We start from the raw sequence: 18,200 nt of genomic DNA on the forward strand, positions 1-18,200 counted from the left end.
CCAAATGTATGGTCCACATCAATGATGTTGGATGAGTTGCATTATTGTTTTATGTGATATGTGTGTAATTTATTGTGGGGCCCTTTTAGCAAGCTGTGGGAAAAAGGGCCCTGCGCTGGCGGTGGGGGATATTTTTCCCACACGCCAGGGCTCCTTTTACCGCAGTGGGTAAAAGCGTGGGTAAGAGAACTCTTACCACATGGCCATGTGATGGGAAGCCCTTACAGTCACCCATTGAGGTGGTGATAAGGGCTCCCGTGCTAACCTGGAAGCACATGGCGATGACCGATTACTGCCACACAAGCTATTTCTGGGGGTTTTGTTTCTCCCCGGAAATGGTGCGCACTTGGGGCGGGACTACCTCCGGCGGCCGCATTGGGCCACCAGTAGTTCCAAAAGAGCAAACGGTAAGCCCGTGTTGGGCTTTCTGCCGCTCTGTAAAAGGGCTCCTATGTTTTTTATTATGTATGTTTTGATGTGAGGTTTAAACGGGCTATACCTTTTTAAATAAATAAATAAATAAATAAAATAAACAAGCAACATCCTCTGGAAGACAGAGTCTAGCACTCATCAAGTGGGCTAATCAGCCCTCTAGACTTGCCAACTCTTTTGGTGTGGTTGAAGGTAATCATTTTAGGGCAATACCCCCTTCCACCAGCAATATGGTCTTCTTAGTCACCATCGTAATCAGGGAGTCCACCTGGGAAGCTGCAATTTAATGGGTTGAGGCAAGCCATGGCTCTTCCCACTCTCAACCCTGCATCCGGTGAGACCCATTCTGCTGAAATCAGGCCCTGAATGTCTGGATGCATCAGGAAGGCTTTGGAAGGACATCTAAGCCTCCTCATGATCAATGAAGAAGGAACTCCTGAAGCCAAAGCAGAAGGCTCCTCAATAGAAAGCACTGCTAGTTCCTCTGAAATAAGAGTACTGAGCTCCACTTTATGAAACAACCTCAGTACTTTCAAATCATCTCTTTCCTCTAACTGCTCTTTCAACAATGGCTCTTCTGAATAGACTGAGACCACATCAGATAAGGAGGGAGAAGCAGAGATAGCCTCATCCGCTCACTCCTGGAGGTCTAAATGAGATCTCTTAGGAGAAGGAGGGGCAGTGGAGTGAGAAACTGAAGCACCTTGCAGTAACTCTGACTGTCTCTGTTTCAGTAAATATGCCTGGTGTAAGAGCAATACAAACCCTGGAGAAAACAAAAATGAGAAAGGCTCAGGACTGATGCTCTGTCCTGTGTTCTCCAGCAAACCTCTTTCCTACTCCTTTCTTTTTTTTTTTTTAAGGTTGTTGTGCTGGAAAAGAAAAGCTCCACAGGAAAAAAGGAGAAAGGTGAAGGGAGGGAAGAAGTAAATTTGCGGGGCGCTACAGACAGGGATATGAAGACCTCCAGATATGACTCTGCAGACTCAAGCCATCCACAAAGTTCAACTGGAAACTAGTTGACCAAGAGGAAAGCACTCAGAACCAGAGGCTGAAAAGTGTGTCCATCTACCTGCCAGAGAGAGAAAATACGAACCAGAGGCTGAAAAGTGTGTCCATCTACCTGCTAGAGAGAGAAAATACTGAGCAGCTGGACTGGATGCTGAGAGAGAGATATGTCTCAGCTCAGTTTTCAGTTCTGTATCTCCACCTGCTGGTTGATGGACACAACTATCCTGCAGGTTCTGGAATAGTGGGAAGCTACAAAATGGAAGCCTTTTTATTGTAGGCACAGAATGGAAAACATTAGTAAATATGACCGTTATATAATTCTTTGACACAGAACATTTTTTTAAATGGTTGCCAATTCAGCTTAACAAGTAATCAAGTAACTTACCTTTGCTGGAACCTTCAGCAAGAAAATGTAAACCCGCCATGTTGTGAGAACCTGTAATGTAATGAAAAACAGTCAGGGGTTGGACACAAATATGCATGACACACAGGTCAGACTCAGTCATGTGAGCTGTAGTGTCATGAGTAAGGGACCCACGAGACTAACCTGTAGCGTAAAATTTCTTAAAACTTCAGGCTAAAATCCAAACTTGGGTTGCCAGAAACAAAGTTTGTCAAGCTACTGTACTGTAAGATGTGTGAATGTGATTTAGCAGGTGTTAAATCATGCTCACAAGCAGTGATTTGGTTGTTAAAGTATGCTAAAACATGACAACATACAATACACCTGAAACAGAAACAAAATCACAGATGTGAAAATGTATATGATTTAAGGACTGGGGAAAAGCAAAGGGGCTCTCTTTCTGCACATTTGAATGGGTGCAAGTTTCGGCAAAACTTAAGCAGGCTAAACATTTTTACTATATTTCTGTGACTATTGCAGTGGGCTTTGATCCTGGGGAACTGGGTTTGATTCCCACTGCAGTTCCTTGTGACTCTGGGCAAGTCACTTAACTCTCCACTGCCCCAGGTACAAAATGAGTACCTGAATATAATATGTAAACAGCTTTGATTGCAACCACAGAAAAGTGATACATCGAGTCCCATCTCCTTTCTCTTTCCCTAAATTTAAAGCATAGTAAAAATGCAGGTTCAATTGTGCACACTAAAATCCTCATTATTTTATGGATTTCTACATAGTCTTTAATTCCTGCAGTAAAAAAAGGATAGTGAAAACAAAGGTGCTTCCTCTGGATCTATTCATTCTGTTTTGACTGTTATATGTCCCTAATTACTTTTTCTAACACTAAAGCACAAGCACATTGAAAAAAATATATTTTATAAAGCTGGTATCTTGGAAGCAGGAACAGCCATATAAGGAAATAATCCATGTAGTGATCGGGGGAGTCAGGGGGGAGAGACAGAGATAGAGAGAAATGAACAGAGAATACAAGAGAAAGAGGAACAGAAACCAACGTTCACAGAGAGAGAGAAACAAAACAAACAAAAAAAAAAGACACAGAGAGAAATAAAGGAAGAGACCCAGAGCCACTTCACCTCTATGTACTGGTACCTTCTAAAGGTCAGTCTCATTCTGGGGAGCAGGCAAAATAAGCAGAAAGCACCACAGAGTATCTGACATTCTGTATACCCGTTGGAACTCCAGAGGTACATGCAGAACTTCACATCCTTTTGTGAAAAGTTCTCTTTTGTAAGGCATTGGTATGGTAGTAGGACAGCTCAGACTTGTCTGAGGACCCTCAGGTGACTGATCCATCAAAGCAAGAAATGGCATGACTGAGCTAAGAGAGGAAGCTAGACTGGCAGGAGGAGAAATGCGAGGGGACAGAAAGGAATTCTGAGTGAAAGGGTCAAAAGCATTCCCTTTCCAGTGGATAGTAGAGACAATCCCTCCCAGGGCTCCAAAGATGGCACTCTAGGGATAAAAGATGAGGGGCAGAAGGAGCCTTGAGACAGAGCCAATTCCAGTGTGAGACATAAAGCTGTATGTCTCTGTTGATCACCCTCCCCTCACCTATCCACACCCATCCTGTTAGAATATCAATGATATGCTTTGATGTCCCCATGCATACCTCCGACCCACCCCCATCCTCCCACCCTGTCAGACTGTCATAGTAATGCTTGAATGTTTTCACTTATATACACTGTCAGCTAGCACATTTGCTTATTTCCGATCTGAGGAAGAAGGGCAACCTTCGAAAGCTAATCCAGAAATGTATTGTTATGTCCAATAAAAAAGGTATCATCTTATTTTCTTTTCCATGTTTTATTTTGTTTGATTTCTATTGATAACAGTGTGAAACAGAAAGAGAACTATGGGTCAGAAAGGGATGGAGCTAGCCCCAATGCAGTGAGAGGAATTCTGGGAGGCAGGAAGGATGGAAATAGCTCCCTTCCAGCTTGGAGAAGGTGGGATTGGAAATGAGGAGAAAGCGATATCGTACGACAAAGCCTCCAGGTCACATTCAGGGTTCATATATGCTTGTCAATTCAGTGCTAATGCATTGTTTTTCATTCCTACACATTGTCAAATGGAAGTGAGGTCTAGGTATAGAGCTTGTCTGCATATGTCTGACCTATAAGAATCATCTCATCTTCCTTGAAATGTTCTGAAATCACACCAATATCAACAAAGAAAAATGTATACCAAAATGCGTGACATCCTATTGTTATACAAGGTCATACACTCATATCTCTTGTCTGAATCAAGATTTAATCAGAAAAAAACCCATAATCAAAACCAAACAAAACCCACAAAAAAAACACAGAGAAGGGAAGCAAACACATCAGAGATAAATGGACTGGGCAGCACTCCGCCCTGCTCCCTTCTTCTTCAGCAATGTTCTCAGATACATTAGCAATTCCCCACTGCACACTTCCCATAGTACACTGCCTTCCTCTCTCATTCTCTCTCCTCTGCCTGCTTCTGACCCATTTAAAGTGCTGTCAGGCTCACTCTCAAGGGCTCCAGGGTACACATGTCTAAGTCCCACATTTACCCATAAACCTAGATACTTTTTATTTTTAAAACAAGACTTCACTTTAGTGAAGCAGTCAGTCACTCACCAGCACTCTGTCTTCATACTTTTTGGACTTGGTTTCTAGCTTGACCCGGTGCTGAGGATGCGTGCCTGGCCTGTTGAGGAATCTCTTCATACTGTCTGGAGGAGAGAAGAGAGCCATCATAGACCTCTCGGGACAATGAGAATGTGGGGAAAACAATGAAAGAAACAAATAAACAGATGACAATGTGGCCCACTGAGTCTGCAACAGAGCTGACAATCTTGTTTATTACTACTATTACCATCATTTGCACAGCGTATACCAAGTGTACACAGCACTGTACAAGAGACAGTGGAATAATTCTATCAATAGGGCCACAAATGAGCAAACATGACCAGAATACCGGAATAGAGATATGATTCCAGCTATGACCTATTCTATAAAATGAAACCTAAGCATCACGACACCTAGATTGAATGTTAGAATCCACATGGGCGGAGCCCAGAGCTATGTGCATAATTGATCGAACATTGTAATTTGCACACATTTTTTTCAGCTATCTAGGCACGAGCATTTACACCAGTTCTCTGGCTAGTGAAGTAATCATGAATGTATTCACCCTGTCATACTAGTCTCCTATAAAGGAAAGCAGGCACTGACTTTTCTTTAAGCAATCGGCTCCCCTTTATAGCATTACCCTTCAGAGAGCTAATTTTATAACTGGATACCTATGTGAGAAGTCCAAAAAAATGTCTATTTTAAACATATTTTATAAAGGCAACATGCGTGCCTATGTCCGTTTTAAAATAAGATCCCTAATGCACAAACGCCGCTACAGAAATACACACTTTCTCTGAGAAAGGTGCAACAGTGCATGTGAGTTATTTTATAACAGGTCACCTAGGTTTGGAAGTGGAGAAGACACCTGTTTTTATTCTATTTTAGAGACACATACTCCCGGATTCTATATAGCGTGACTTAAGCATGCAAATCTGTCGTATTCCGGATTTGCACATGCAACTTAATTAGCTAACAAGCCAATCAGCGCTGATAATTGCCAATTAACAAGGAATTATTGACACTAATTGCCATTAATTAGAATTTATGCACATAAATTAGAATTTAAGCGTATTCTGTAAAGTGTTGCACATAAATTCTAAGGTGCACAGCTGAAAAGGAGGCGTGGAATGGGCTGGTTGTGGGCGCTTCTAAAATCAACGCACGTGGTTATAGAATACACCCAATGCATGGCTAAATTAGGTGTCAGCATTTACTTGGCATAACTACCCACAACTAAATTTAGTCATTAGGACGGGCGATCAACATATCCTATAAAACACACCAAAATGCCTAAATGTAGGCATACTTTACAGAATATGCCTAGGCGTATTTTTTTGTGCGCCAATTTTTTTTATTTTTTAGGCGTGATATATAGAATCTAGCCCATAAAAGGCACCAATTAGGCACCTAACTTTGGGCACTAAAATGGGAGTTTTAGGGTAACACCTAAGTGCTTTAGTGTGTAACGATAAAAGGACGCACACGTGGGTGGCGAATGAGTGGGGCCTGCACTTAGGTGCTAGCTGTTACACCTGCCTCTTACATGATGTAAGTGTTTGTGCCTAAACGTTGGCTCCCAAATGCCACTTTGCTAGTGACCTTCAGAGCAGCCATATCAGCAAGATAATCTGAAATGTACATTGGAGATAATGGCGTAAATTGGTACCTTCATTTAGGCAAGTCGATGCCGAGAAATGGGTGCCAATTGTGGAATGGCCTCTGTGGACCAAGACTGACTTATAACATACTAACGTTAAATCATTACGTTTAGACACAACCATTTCTGCGTTCAAAATCTGTACCCTGGTCCATAAAATTGTCCATGGCGAAGCCCTGACCTACATGTCAGACCTCATAGACCTGCCAACTAGGAACACAAACAGATCAGCACAGACATTCATGAATCTCCATTACCCCAGCTGTAAAGGACTTAAATATAAATCCACATATGCATCCAGCTTCTCCTATATAGGCACGCAAATATGGAACGCACAACCGAAGGCCGTAAAAACAATGCACGACCTAACAACCTTCCAAATACTACTGAAAACTGACCTATTCAGGAAGGCATACCACAACGCTTCATCCTAATCACAGACTTTTCATGAACTAGACAAACCATACCCTACACCTAACTGATAACTGAATGACTACTAATGAAAATTACGCAATACACAATACCACTTTAATTATAATGTCAGAAATGAACTTGCTATATGTGACAATCTAACATATGTTACAATTTACTCTATCACTCAGGAACCTCTTTGTAATACTATACTGTACTATATTTTACTATGTATGCACCTTAATGTAAAATCATTTGTAATTCTCTACCCGGAAATGGCGATCGCCATTATGGTATAATGTAAGCCATATTGAGCCTGCAAATTGGTGGGAAAATACGGGATACAAATGCTACAAATAAATAAAATAAATAAAAATGTTGATAGTAAATGGGCAGCTTATATGCGCCACGTGACACACAAAAGTGATAGTATTCTCTCTTGAAGACATGCCCATGGCCTGGAAATGCTCCGCCCCCAGTCGTTATGCACTACCTTAAAGAATAGCGCCTAGTGCATATTCACGCATAGCTACCAATTACTGGCACCTATGACATGCAAAAGTGGCGAATACGTCTAGACCCTAAGTTATAGAATCATCTAAAAACTAACCTGTTTAAAAAGGTATACCCCACAGATCCAACTTAAATGCCTAATCTCTGCAACACAACCAAAACAAAGCACGTAATGGATATAACACAACTCTTCCATTCCCCGATTCTCTAATGTGGCATGTGCCACATGAACTTGATCTTACCACAACATCACCCTGTATTTGTTCACACCGGAGCCTGCAAAGGCCTCTCCGGTACTATGTAAGCCACATTGAGCCTACAAATAGGTGGGAAAATGTGGGATACAAATGTAACAAATAAATACAAATAAAATCTCATGCACACTGGTTCTGATTGGCTGTTTGGAGTAAGTAAAATCTGAATATCATAAAATGGACCTATATCATTGCTTCTGATGTGCTACTTTTGAAACAATGCACACAGAGAGCTAAATTTTCAAAGCATTATATAGGGACACCTCAGACACTTGACACACTCCCAAAGATACAAGTTAACCCTCTGACTTGTTCCATAACTGAAGTCAAACACCTATCAGAGTGGGCAGCGAGACAGGCACAATGTGACATCTGTAGAAATGAGCCAGGGCTGAAATAGTAGCTCGACATTAAATAGGGCCGAATTCATTTGCGCAACATCTGATGTCTCATTGCCTTATGCATGTGACTCGGGGATGAGTTATTTATGCACTTACATATCCACTCTGCTTTTCAGACATAAGAACATAAGAATTGCCATACTGGGTCAGACCAAAGGTTTTCAAAACCCAGTTTCTCATTTCCAACTGTGGCCAATCCAAGTCAAATGTTCCTGACAGGATCCCAAAACGTCAACAGATTCCATCTTGCTTATGCCCAGGGATAAGCCGTGACTTTCCCAAATCTTCCTAGATAATAATAGTCTACGGACTTTTCCTTCAGAATCTTGTTCATACTTTTTTTTAAATCTAGCTATACTGCTTTTTCCAAATCCTCTGGAAACAAATACCAGAGTGGAAAATTATTGTTCACAATCTGTTTTAAATATGTTACCAGTTAGTTCCATAGCATCTCCCCATGTTTTTGTACAATTTGAAAGGGTTAATAGCTGTTCCCTGTTTACCCATTCCATTGCATTGCATTCCTGATGTTATAGACATCTTATTATATCTCCCCTCAGCTGCCCTAACCTCTTTAGCCTTTCCAATTAAGAACAGGGGCTATTTTCAAACCAGTTTACCCAGGTGCAAAATCTGCAGGTACTTGGTACTCATGGATTCTGTACAAAGTTTCAAGAGGAAAATCCATACCCACTTTGAAACCTGCCAGGGGTACAATGTACCCATGAATATTTGCATCTGGTTTTGCTGCAGGAACATTTTGTATGGAAAGTAAAGCATGTAGATTTGAAAATGCAATCTATGTGCACTGTGCAGAGATGCCGTGTTACCCAGGTCCAGGCTGGAGACTTTTTGGTCAGTCCAGGTTTTGAACTTACGTCCCAAAGCAGTGTGGGATTTGTAGTGTCTGATCCTGCCCACTGAAATCAGTGCTGCAAGTCCCATAACACAACAGGATGGGTGGCCAGAAATCCAGAACTATCCCAAAATCTCAAGCCTGGAACTGAAAACTTGGCATATCTGGTTATGTTCCTCCCCCAGACTAATCATGCCCTGGAAATGCAGCTAAAAGTGTTGCTTTTGTGGAACCCTATGGCGGCAATTCCATAATTGGGTGCCTTGATTTAAAAGCTACAATGGGGCACTTTTAGTGCCATTCCATAATGGCCCAGGTGTGCCTAATTCGTTACAGAATCCTAGCGCCAACTCACCATGTCAATGGCATTACACCTAAGTGTGAAAATGACACACGTGTCTGATAGTATGTTACTTGACGCCATGCCCATGGTCTGCCCATGCTCCTCCCACCTTGGAGTTATGCGCTATCCCCGGATTCAATATGTGGTACACAAAACTGCAGGCCCAAATTTGGATGTGTGCCCAAGTTGTGAATGTAACTTAATTGACTAATGAGCCATTAAATTATTTATTTATTGCATTTGTATCCCACATTTTCCCACCTATTTGAAGGCTCAATGTGGCTTACATAGTAACCGTGATGGCGATCGCCAATTCTGGTGTAACAGATCATAGAGACATTGTAGAAGATTTATGAATGATGGACACATCAGGGAATAAGGAGGAAGGGTTGCGGTGTGACCAGATTGAGTATTAGTTTCGTTGTGTTGCAGGATCGAGGCATTTAGGTTGGGTCGTTAGGGTAAACCTTTTTGAATGCTAACAACCAATTATTGGCGTCAACTGGCAACAATTTGGATTTGTGCGTGCAACATGCTAGGCATTGTTCTATAAAGGTCCGTGTGCAAATCTTTTAGCATGCAACTCATAAAGGGGTCATGGCCATGGGAGGGGCATAGCGGGTCAAGGGTGTTCACTAAAGATGTGTGCAGTATTACAGAATACCAGGGATCTGCGCCTAACTTATATGCCGGGGGTTTACACCTGGTGTGGGATACAAATGCAACAAATAATAATAATAAAGCTAAGCAGTATAGTAAGTTCTTTAATAAATATAAACATATTTTCAGACACACTTTGTCTAACTTATGCAGCAGGGTAAATGTATTATCTACACAGTTTTCTAAGGGAAACAATGGCCAAATTTATTTACCCTTTGAAAATTAGCCCACAGAAAGTACTAACACACGTGGAGGGGCATAATCGAACAGGGCACCCAAGTTTTCCTGAGGGCGTCCTCGCAGGACGTCCCGGTGAAGGGGCGGGGAAACCTATATTATCAAAACAAGATGGGCATCCATCTTTCATTTCAATAATACGGTTGGAGATGCCCAAATCTCAACATTTAGGTCGACCTTAGAGATGGTCGTCCCCGGTTTTCGGCCATAATGGAAACCGAGGACGCCCATCTCAGAAACGATCAAATCCAAGCCATTTGGTCGTGGGAGGAGCCAGCATTCGTAGTGCACTGGTCCCCCTCACATGCCAGGACACCAACCGGACACCCTAGGGGGCACTGCAGTGGACTTCAGAAAAAGCTGCCAGGTCCATAGCTCCCTTACCTTGTGTGCTGAGCCCCCCCAAAACCCACTCTGCACAACTGTACACCGCTACCATAGCCCTTAGGGATGAAGGGGAGCACCTACATGTGGGTACAGTGGGTTTCTGGTGGGTTTTGGAGGGCTCACATTTACCACCACAAGTTTAACAGGTAGAGGGGGCATGGGCCTGGGTCCGCCTGCCTGAAGTGCACTGCACCCACTAAAACTGCTCCAGGGACCTGCATACTGAAAATGGCAGATACAAATCAAGGTAAGGTATACACAAAAAGTAGCACATATGAGTTTATCTTGTTAGGCAGACTGGATGGACCGTGCAGGTCTTTTTCTGCCCTCATCTACTATGTTACTATCCAGCTCATTTTCGAAAGAGATCCCCGGCCATCTTCCGACACAAATTGGGAGATGGCCGGCGATCTCCTGAACCCGGCCAAATCGGTATAATCAAAAGCCGATTTTGGCCGGTGCCAACTGCTTTCCGTTGCGGAGCCGGCGAAACTTCAAGGGGGCATGTCGGTAGGGTAGTGAAGGCAGGATAGGGGCGGGACAGGGGCGTGCTCACGAGATGGCCGGCTTCGCCCGATAATGGAAAAAAAAAGCCAGGCTTGACGAGCATTTCGCCGGCTTTACTTGGTCCCTTTTTTTTCCACGACCAAGCTTCACAAAGGAGCCCCAACTGACCAAATGACCACCGGAGGGAATAGGGGATCACCTCTCCTTACTTCCCCAGTGGTCACCAACCCCCTCCCACCCAAAAAAAACCCCTTTTTTGCCAGCCTCTATGCCAGCCTGAAATGTCATACCCAGCTCCCTGACAGCAGTATGCAAGTCCCTGGAGCAATTTTTAGTGGGTGCTGTGCACTTCAGGCAAGTAGACCCAGGCCCATCCCCCCTACCTGTTACATCTGTGGTGGTAAATGGGAGCCCTCCAACCCCCCCCCAAACCCACTGTACCCACATGTAGGTGCCCCCCCTTCACCCCTTAGGGCTATGGTAATGTTATAAAGTTGTGGGTAGTGGGTTTTGGGGGGGGGATTTGGGGGGCTCAGCACACAAGGTAAGGGAGCTATGTACCTGGGAGCTATTGTTATTTTTTTTTAATTTTTAGAAGTGCCCCCTAGGGTGCCCGGTTGGTGTCCTGGCATGTGAGGGGGGCCAGTGCACTACAAATGCTGGCTCCTCACATGACCAAATGCCTTGCATTTTGCCGGGTTTGAGATGGCCGGACCCGGTTTCCATTATGGCTGAAAAATGAAGCCGGCCATCTCCTCTACACCCGACGATCGATTTAGCCGGCTCCAACCGTATTTCGAAAATACGGTTGGCTCTGCCCCCTTGCAGCGCCGGCCCCGAAGATGGCTATTTGGCCGGTGCTGTTCAATTATGCCCCTCCACGTATGTTACTGCTGTCAGGGAGCTGGGTATGACATTTTAGGCTGGCGTAGAGGTTGGCAAAATATTTTTAAAGTTTTTTTTAGGGTGGGAGGGGGTTAGTGACCACTGGGGGAGTAGGGGGAGGTCATCCCCAATTCCCTCCGGTGGTCATCTGGTCATTTAGGGCACATTTTTGTGGCTTGGTCAAAAAAATAAAGGACCTCTTTTTTCCATTATCGGCCGAGGACGCCCATGTGTTAAGCACGCCCCAGTCCCGCCTTCGCTATGCTTCTGACACGTCCCCGTGAACTTTGGTCATTCCCGCGACGGAAAGCAATTGAGGACGCCCAAAATCGACTTTCGATTATGCAGATTTGGGTGACCCTGGGAGAAGGGTCGAAAGATGGGCGCCGATTTGTGTCGAAAGATGGGCGCCCTTCTCTTTCAAAAATAAGCCTGATAATCTTCCTGGCTTATTTTATGTGCATATGAGCATATTTATAAAGGTCTGCATATAAACACCAACCTACCAAAATGCCTCTACTTAGGTTTGCTAAATATGGATATACAGATTGTATGCACCAGTTTGAGATATATATATACACACACACAGATTGTATGCATTGTTTTGAGATATATATATAAATATATACATTTCTTTAAAAGCCACTTCTGTTTGCAGAACAGTGGCTTACATGCAGAAATGCCTTTTAAAATTAGCACCAATATGTCCTGATTTCTGTATGTTGAATCTTACTTATTTAATCTAGAATTAAGAGGAAATGAGCTCTTCTGTAAAATTATGCTCCTGAAGTGGAACAGGAAGCGCATTAGGATATCATATAGTTTCTGACACAGGACTAATGAACAAGTTGACATTTTCTAAGAGAGATTTAGGAGTGTAATCCCAGTTTTTTCATTGCCATAAATGCCAGACCCCCAAATTCTTAGAGGTCTGACCTGTTTAGGATATTGCCTAATTGAGTACACGTTCAGAGTTTTACTAAAATACAAATTCCTGAAGCTAAATTTCATTTTACCTTCTTAATTAAGAAGGGTATGACATATATTTAGCACAAAGGGGGGGGGGGGGGGGGGGTAATGTGCCCTCCTTCACCTTTCCATAAAAAAGCCATATCAGATTAGATATGAACCAAGAAAGTGAACATTAGCAAGACCTGGGACCCATGAGTTCTATTCACTGCTCTGGCACTGTGACTTTTGAAGAATCAATTTGTCCCCATCTGTCTCACCTTGTCAAACTGTAATTATATTTTACATGCATTTCGCCTAATTCATCTATCTCGTGCATATTCATTGTGGATAGCCTGAAACTTTTGACTACATAAGAGTAGCCATACGGGGTCAGACCAATGGTCCATCTAGCCCAGTATCCTGTTTTCCAAACAGTGGCCAAGCCAGGTCACAAGTACCTGGCAGAAACCCAAATCGTGGCAACACTCCATACTACAAACCCCAGGGCAAGCAGTTGCTTCCCATGTCTATCTCAATAGCAGACTATGGACTTTTCCTCCAGGAATTTGTTCAAACTTTTTAAAAACCCAGATGCACTAACCACTGTTACCACATCTTCCGGCAAAGAGTTCCAGAGCTTAACCACCCTTTGGCAACAGATAGCCCCCATCTGCACTACATGTATTTCATATAGATAGAGAGAGCAATTTTCTGTGTTTCATAAAATGTACTTCTAAACAGTGTCCAGCCTCTGTGTTGGCAAAAGTGCACATGCAATGTGAATAGTGCCCATGTTTTCACCCATTGCTTTGTCTTTTTGCTGCTCAGAAAAAGATCGTTCTGCTCTATACATAAAATGCCTTTTATTTCCATCATTTTTGACAGACTCTTACATTAATGTTCAAATAATTCTTAATCTGATTCACAACTAATATTGCTTCTAACCTAGATGGGCAGCATATATTAAAATTATCTCCACCAAGGAAAATTTATTCTCACCTGCTAATTTTCTTTCATTGAGTCCTACTAGATCAGTCCAGAAGCTGTGGGTTATGCCTGCTGCTGGTCAAAGGGCATAAACCACAGCTTCTGGCCTGGTCTGGTAAGGATGATAAGGGGTAAATACTTAAAAAAAAATAATATGCAGGAACAACGCAGTCAGATGGAGTCATGCTGTATATTTAGATGGTCAGTGGTTCATTGTTAGAAAAACGTATCTGCGGGATTATTCTTTTGATGGGAAATGCTAATCACACTGATCTCTGGTGTGGATCTCAAATCCAGCATTAATACCTAAAAATTACACTTTTGCATGAGCAGCATTGTACAAATCAAGGCGTAAAAGGCAGGAGCCAGGGATACAATGTACTACCCAGCACAACTTGGTATCTTTGAACAACAAACCAAAACAACAAACCAGTGTTGTGAATACATAGTAAAGAACAAGACAAACACTGCAGTAGCTTCCACTATTTACATCTTGCCTAACCAAAATTAATCTGATTGGTTGCTTCTTTGTCCTAGAGTATGAGCTATTAAGTGAAGCAAGATTAAAGGTTCACCAGTGTTTAAAAACATTTAGGCAGGCACCATGAGGTCGGTTCAGGAGGTAGCACTGCAGAACTTACATACTGGGTCAGACCAAGGGTGGCCAATCCAGGGCATGAGTACCTGGCAAGATCCCAAGAAGTAGTAAGATTCTGGAATCTCAAAGATATTCTGTGTTACTTACCCCCAGGGATAAGCATTGCTTTTTCCTAGGTCTACCTTAATAATGGTTTTATGGACTTTTCCTCCAGGAATTTGTTGAAATCTTTCTAAATTCCAGCTATGCTAACTCTTTTACCATATTCTCCAGCAATCAGTTCCACAGCTTAACGATGCATTGAATAAAAAAGTATTTTCTCTGATTTCTTTTTAATGTACGTTCATTGCGTGTGTACTGTTTGAAAAGGTAAATAATCAAATCACTCGTTCCACTTCACTCAGGATTTTATACACTGTATTAAATCTCCAAACAGAAGAGCCCCAACCTCCTCAGCCTTTGGTCATAAGAGACTCATGTTCATATCTGCTGCCCCCAACAGGATTTGGGTGCACCACAGAGGGAAGGAATAACTACGTCACAGCGAGGCACTGAGGATAGTTTCAAAGGGTTCCCAGTTCCCTCCAGACACTGGGACTTTCCAGGCATACTGTCTGACGCTGGGGGCTAAGAGGGAAGGAAACTGAGAAACAACGCTTGACCACCATTTAAATGCCTAGAGCTAGTCACTAGCTCCTCGGAGCTTTCATCTACCAGTTTAATCAAACTGCAAAGAACAGGAATGTCCAGCGCCTGTCCTTTGAATCACGCTGAAATTCCCTGCACTGAACCCAATAAACCAGAACAAATGTTACATGCCCTGTGCCTGATCCATTCCCATTGATCTTTGCAACTGCACATCAAGCTGCCATTTTTCAATCATGTCACTGCTAGTTTTTACAAAGTCAACTAATATCACAGAGCTTCCAAGTTGCCCAGTTCCAGGAGGAGATTTTAGGGCAGTCTTGAATTTCGGCCAACCTCATCCTGATGATTATGGGACCTGAAACACTGATTTCAATGGGTAGAATCAGGGACTACAAATCCCATACTGCTTTGGGATGTAAGTTTAAAACCAGGACTGGCCAATAAGTCTTCCTCCTGGAACTGGGTATCTTGACAGCTCTGATTTCACTTGTCCAACAGTTCAATTCATTCAGAGCTGCCAAGTTACTCAGTATTTTTTCAGATACCCAATTCTAGGCTGGAGACCTTTTGGCCAGCCCTGGTTTTGAACTTGCATCACAGTGCAGTGTGGGATTTGTAGTGTCTGATTCCGCCCCTTTGAAAACCCGACTGGGTGTGCCCTGAGGACTGGGATGAGAAGCACTGCTATAATGCACCAGGGATAGGGTGGTCAGAAATCCAGGACAGTCCGAAAATCTTCAGCTTGGAACTGACATCTCTGGATATTATTTACGTTCTCCCTGATAAAAGCTTTGCTTTCCTATATTTCTAGAAGAGTTTCACAAAGTAGAAACCAGTAGTTTTTTTGTCTTGTAGCAGAAAAGTCTTTAGAAAAAAAAATACTCAAAGGACAATACTGCCCTCAGTCTTCTGCTACAGAGAACCCACCCAGCAGCACTTCAGTAACATCAGGCCTAGTGTACCAGGACAAAGAGAAACACGTTGTAAGGGACGAGCATGGCAATGAGACAGCACGATACACACCCTGCAACTAAGAGAATGAGAAATAAATGGACACATACATTATTGGTAGATGTTGCTACAAGATAATCTAAAGGCACCTACAGACACTCGCTCTGCAACTATTTGTGAATGTACAGTCTATTAAAAGAGGATGAAAAGCAAATGCCCGCCCTGCACTGATTTCCTGGGATAGGAAGTGGTTACAGCAGTGGGCTGAGACCAGGGAAGCCAGGGTTCAAATCCTGCCTCTGCCATTCCTTAGGCAGATCACCTTGCTTCAGGTACCTCTCTGGGTCAAGGACTTGAATACTTATCAGTGCTGCATACCATTAAAAAAAAATGGTTAAGTATTGTTAATAATGCATGTTTAGGCGCATTAGGCACTCATGCTACAGCTCTTCAGGATTAGTCTGGGCTAATGTACCAGGAGAAGCAAATAATAGATGTGCATCTACTCACCAGACAGCTCTTTTGAGAGGTCTTGGCTTATATATGATGAGAAATAATGCATATGTGCATAGATTATTTTCAGCTCTTCACTGATACCATGGGCCGATCTAAGTGAAAGAGTGGAAGCAGCACATACTCACCCTGTAGCTCTTTAGGGATGTCTGAGCTGGGCTTGGCCATGGCTGGTGCAGCGGGGCAGCTGCCTCCAGGAAGATACTGCACATGCTAAAGCTCCCTCTCTGTCCAGGGGAGCTGGAGTTTCCCTCCTCTCCCAGCGTATTTTCCCTCAGATGCTGAAGGGATCTGGAAGCCTCTTTGCTGTTGCTCTGGGTACCTCTCCTTATTCCAAGTTCTTGGGCTCTTTCTCTTTAATTACTCTGTTATGGGAGTAAATGTCTAGGCGTCTCTCTCTTTTTGACGGTTCTTAAGATGTCTCTCTTCCTTGCCTTGTTCCTAGAAATCTCTCTCCTTTCACTGGCCTTCCAAAAGGGATGTCCTCTTGTCCAGGTTGTGTTGATACCCGACTGGGACAATGTGGCGTTCTTTCTTCTCTCTCCTCTGTCTCCAGCACACGGTTTCTCCTTTCTACTGCCCAAGATGTGGTTCTATCTTCCTTCTACTAATAATAAAGGGCAGTGTGGTTAATGTAAAATGAGTGCCATCAGACCTTGTTGACTCAAACAGCCGTCTCTCAATGCCCTGGCTCACAGGGTGAGGAGGTCTCTCTCCAAGTCCTGGTTTAGAGCGTGGAGATCTCTCATTTTCTTCTGTTTCTGGGTGAGGAGAAGTAGCCTGAGAGAAATCAGTGAGTCCTTCCTGTCACATGTGCATCTCACTGTCTCAGTCTCTCCAGGGAGGGGCTCAGAAGGCAAATATGAGTCTCTTGCTGTCTGTGCTGCCTGGTCTCTAGGAGTGAAGGATTTTGCTCTTTCTGTTGTCCCGATCCTAGGGGCTAAATTCTCTCTCTCTGCACCCTAGTTTAGGAAGTGAAGGAATCTCTTTCTATTTTTATTCCCATCTGGGAGTGCTGTGATCTCTCTCTTTTTCTCCATGTCCCATTTCAGATGTGAAGATGAGATTTGCTGTCCACGACTGTGCTCCTTTGTAGAAAGGTAAGTACCCTCTGTGTCTCGTCTCCAAGGATGAAGGTGGGATTCTCTTTGTACAACTTCAGGAGGTGAAGACAGGTTTCCCTCTGTGTCCCAACTACAGTGATGACAGGCCCTTTTGCCAAAGGTGAAGTTGGGTCCTGTCTCTGATGATGAAAGTAGGGCTCTCTCTTTGTGTCCAGCAGCAGGATGTGAAGGTAGGTTTCTGTCTGTGTGCTGTCTACAGGGATTAAGGTGGGATTCCTAATCTATGGCCAATTGCAGGGATGGAAGTGGGTTTCACTCTCTGTCCCGTCTTTGAAGATGAAGGTTGGATTCTCTCTCCTTGCCCACCTGCAGGAGATGATGTTCTGTTTTCTTTCTGTCTCCTGTTTCCAGTGATAAAGGTGGAATTTTTTTCCTACCCTCTTTCTAGTGATGAAGGTGGGTTTCTCTCTCCGTGTCCACCTGCAGGAGATGACAGTTGGTTTCTCTCTGGGTCCAGTGATAAAGGTGGGATTTTCTCTGCGTCCTATCTCTGGGGATGCAGGTGGGATCCTCTCTCAGTGCCGACGGTTGGTTTCTCCTTGTGCCCCGTCTCCAGTGATGAAGGTGGGATTATCTCCAGTGATGAAGGTGGGATTGTCTCCAGTGACGAAGGTGGGATTGTCTCCAGTGAAGAAAGGTGGGATTGCCTCTGTGTCCCGTCTCCAGTGATGAAGGTGGGATTGTCTCCAGTGACGAAGGTGGGATTGCCTCTGCGTCCCGTCTCCAGTGACCAAGGTGGGATTGTCTCTGTGTTCAGTGATGAAGGTGGGATTATCTCCAGTGATGAAGGTGGGATTGTCTCAGTGTCCCGTCTCCAGTGATGAAGGTGAAATTCTCTCTGTGTCCCGTC

General features: G+C 43.5%; 1 protein-coding gene across 3 annotated transcripts in view; it reads right to left on the minus strand.

Annotated features, from left to right (window-relative positions):
- Positions 1-17,316, minus strand: part of CARMIL3 (capping protein regulator and myosin 1 linker 3) — a 71,707-nt gene extending 54,391 nt beyond the window's left edge. For all 3 annotated transcript variants that reach the window (XM_030187757.1, XM_030187756.1, XM_030187755.1), the window contains exons 1-3: positions 16,355-17,316; positions 4,471-4,565; positions 1,829-1,879 (exon numbers count right to left, since the gene is read on the minus strand). In XM_030187757.1, coding sequence (XP_030043617.1) covers positions 1,829-1,879; positions 4,471-4,565; positions 16,355-16,394 — 186 coding nt within the window. In that variant the 5' untranslated portion in view covers positions 16,395-17,316. The remainder of the gene's footprint in view (positions 1-1,828; positions 1,880-4,470; positions 4,566-16,354) is intronic.
- Positions 17,317-18,200: the final 884 nt, after the last annotated feature.

This window comes from Microcaecilia unicolor, chromosome 14 (assembly GCF_901765095.1).
Source record: "Microcaecilia unicolor chromosome 14, aMicUni1.1, whole genome shotgun sequence".
Lineage (NCBI taxonomy): Eukaryota > Metazoa > Chordata > Amphibia > Gymnophiona > Siphonopidae > Microcaecilia > Microcaecilia unicolor.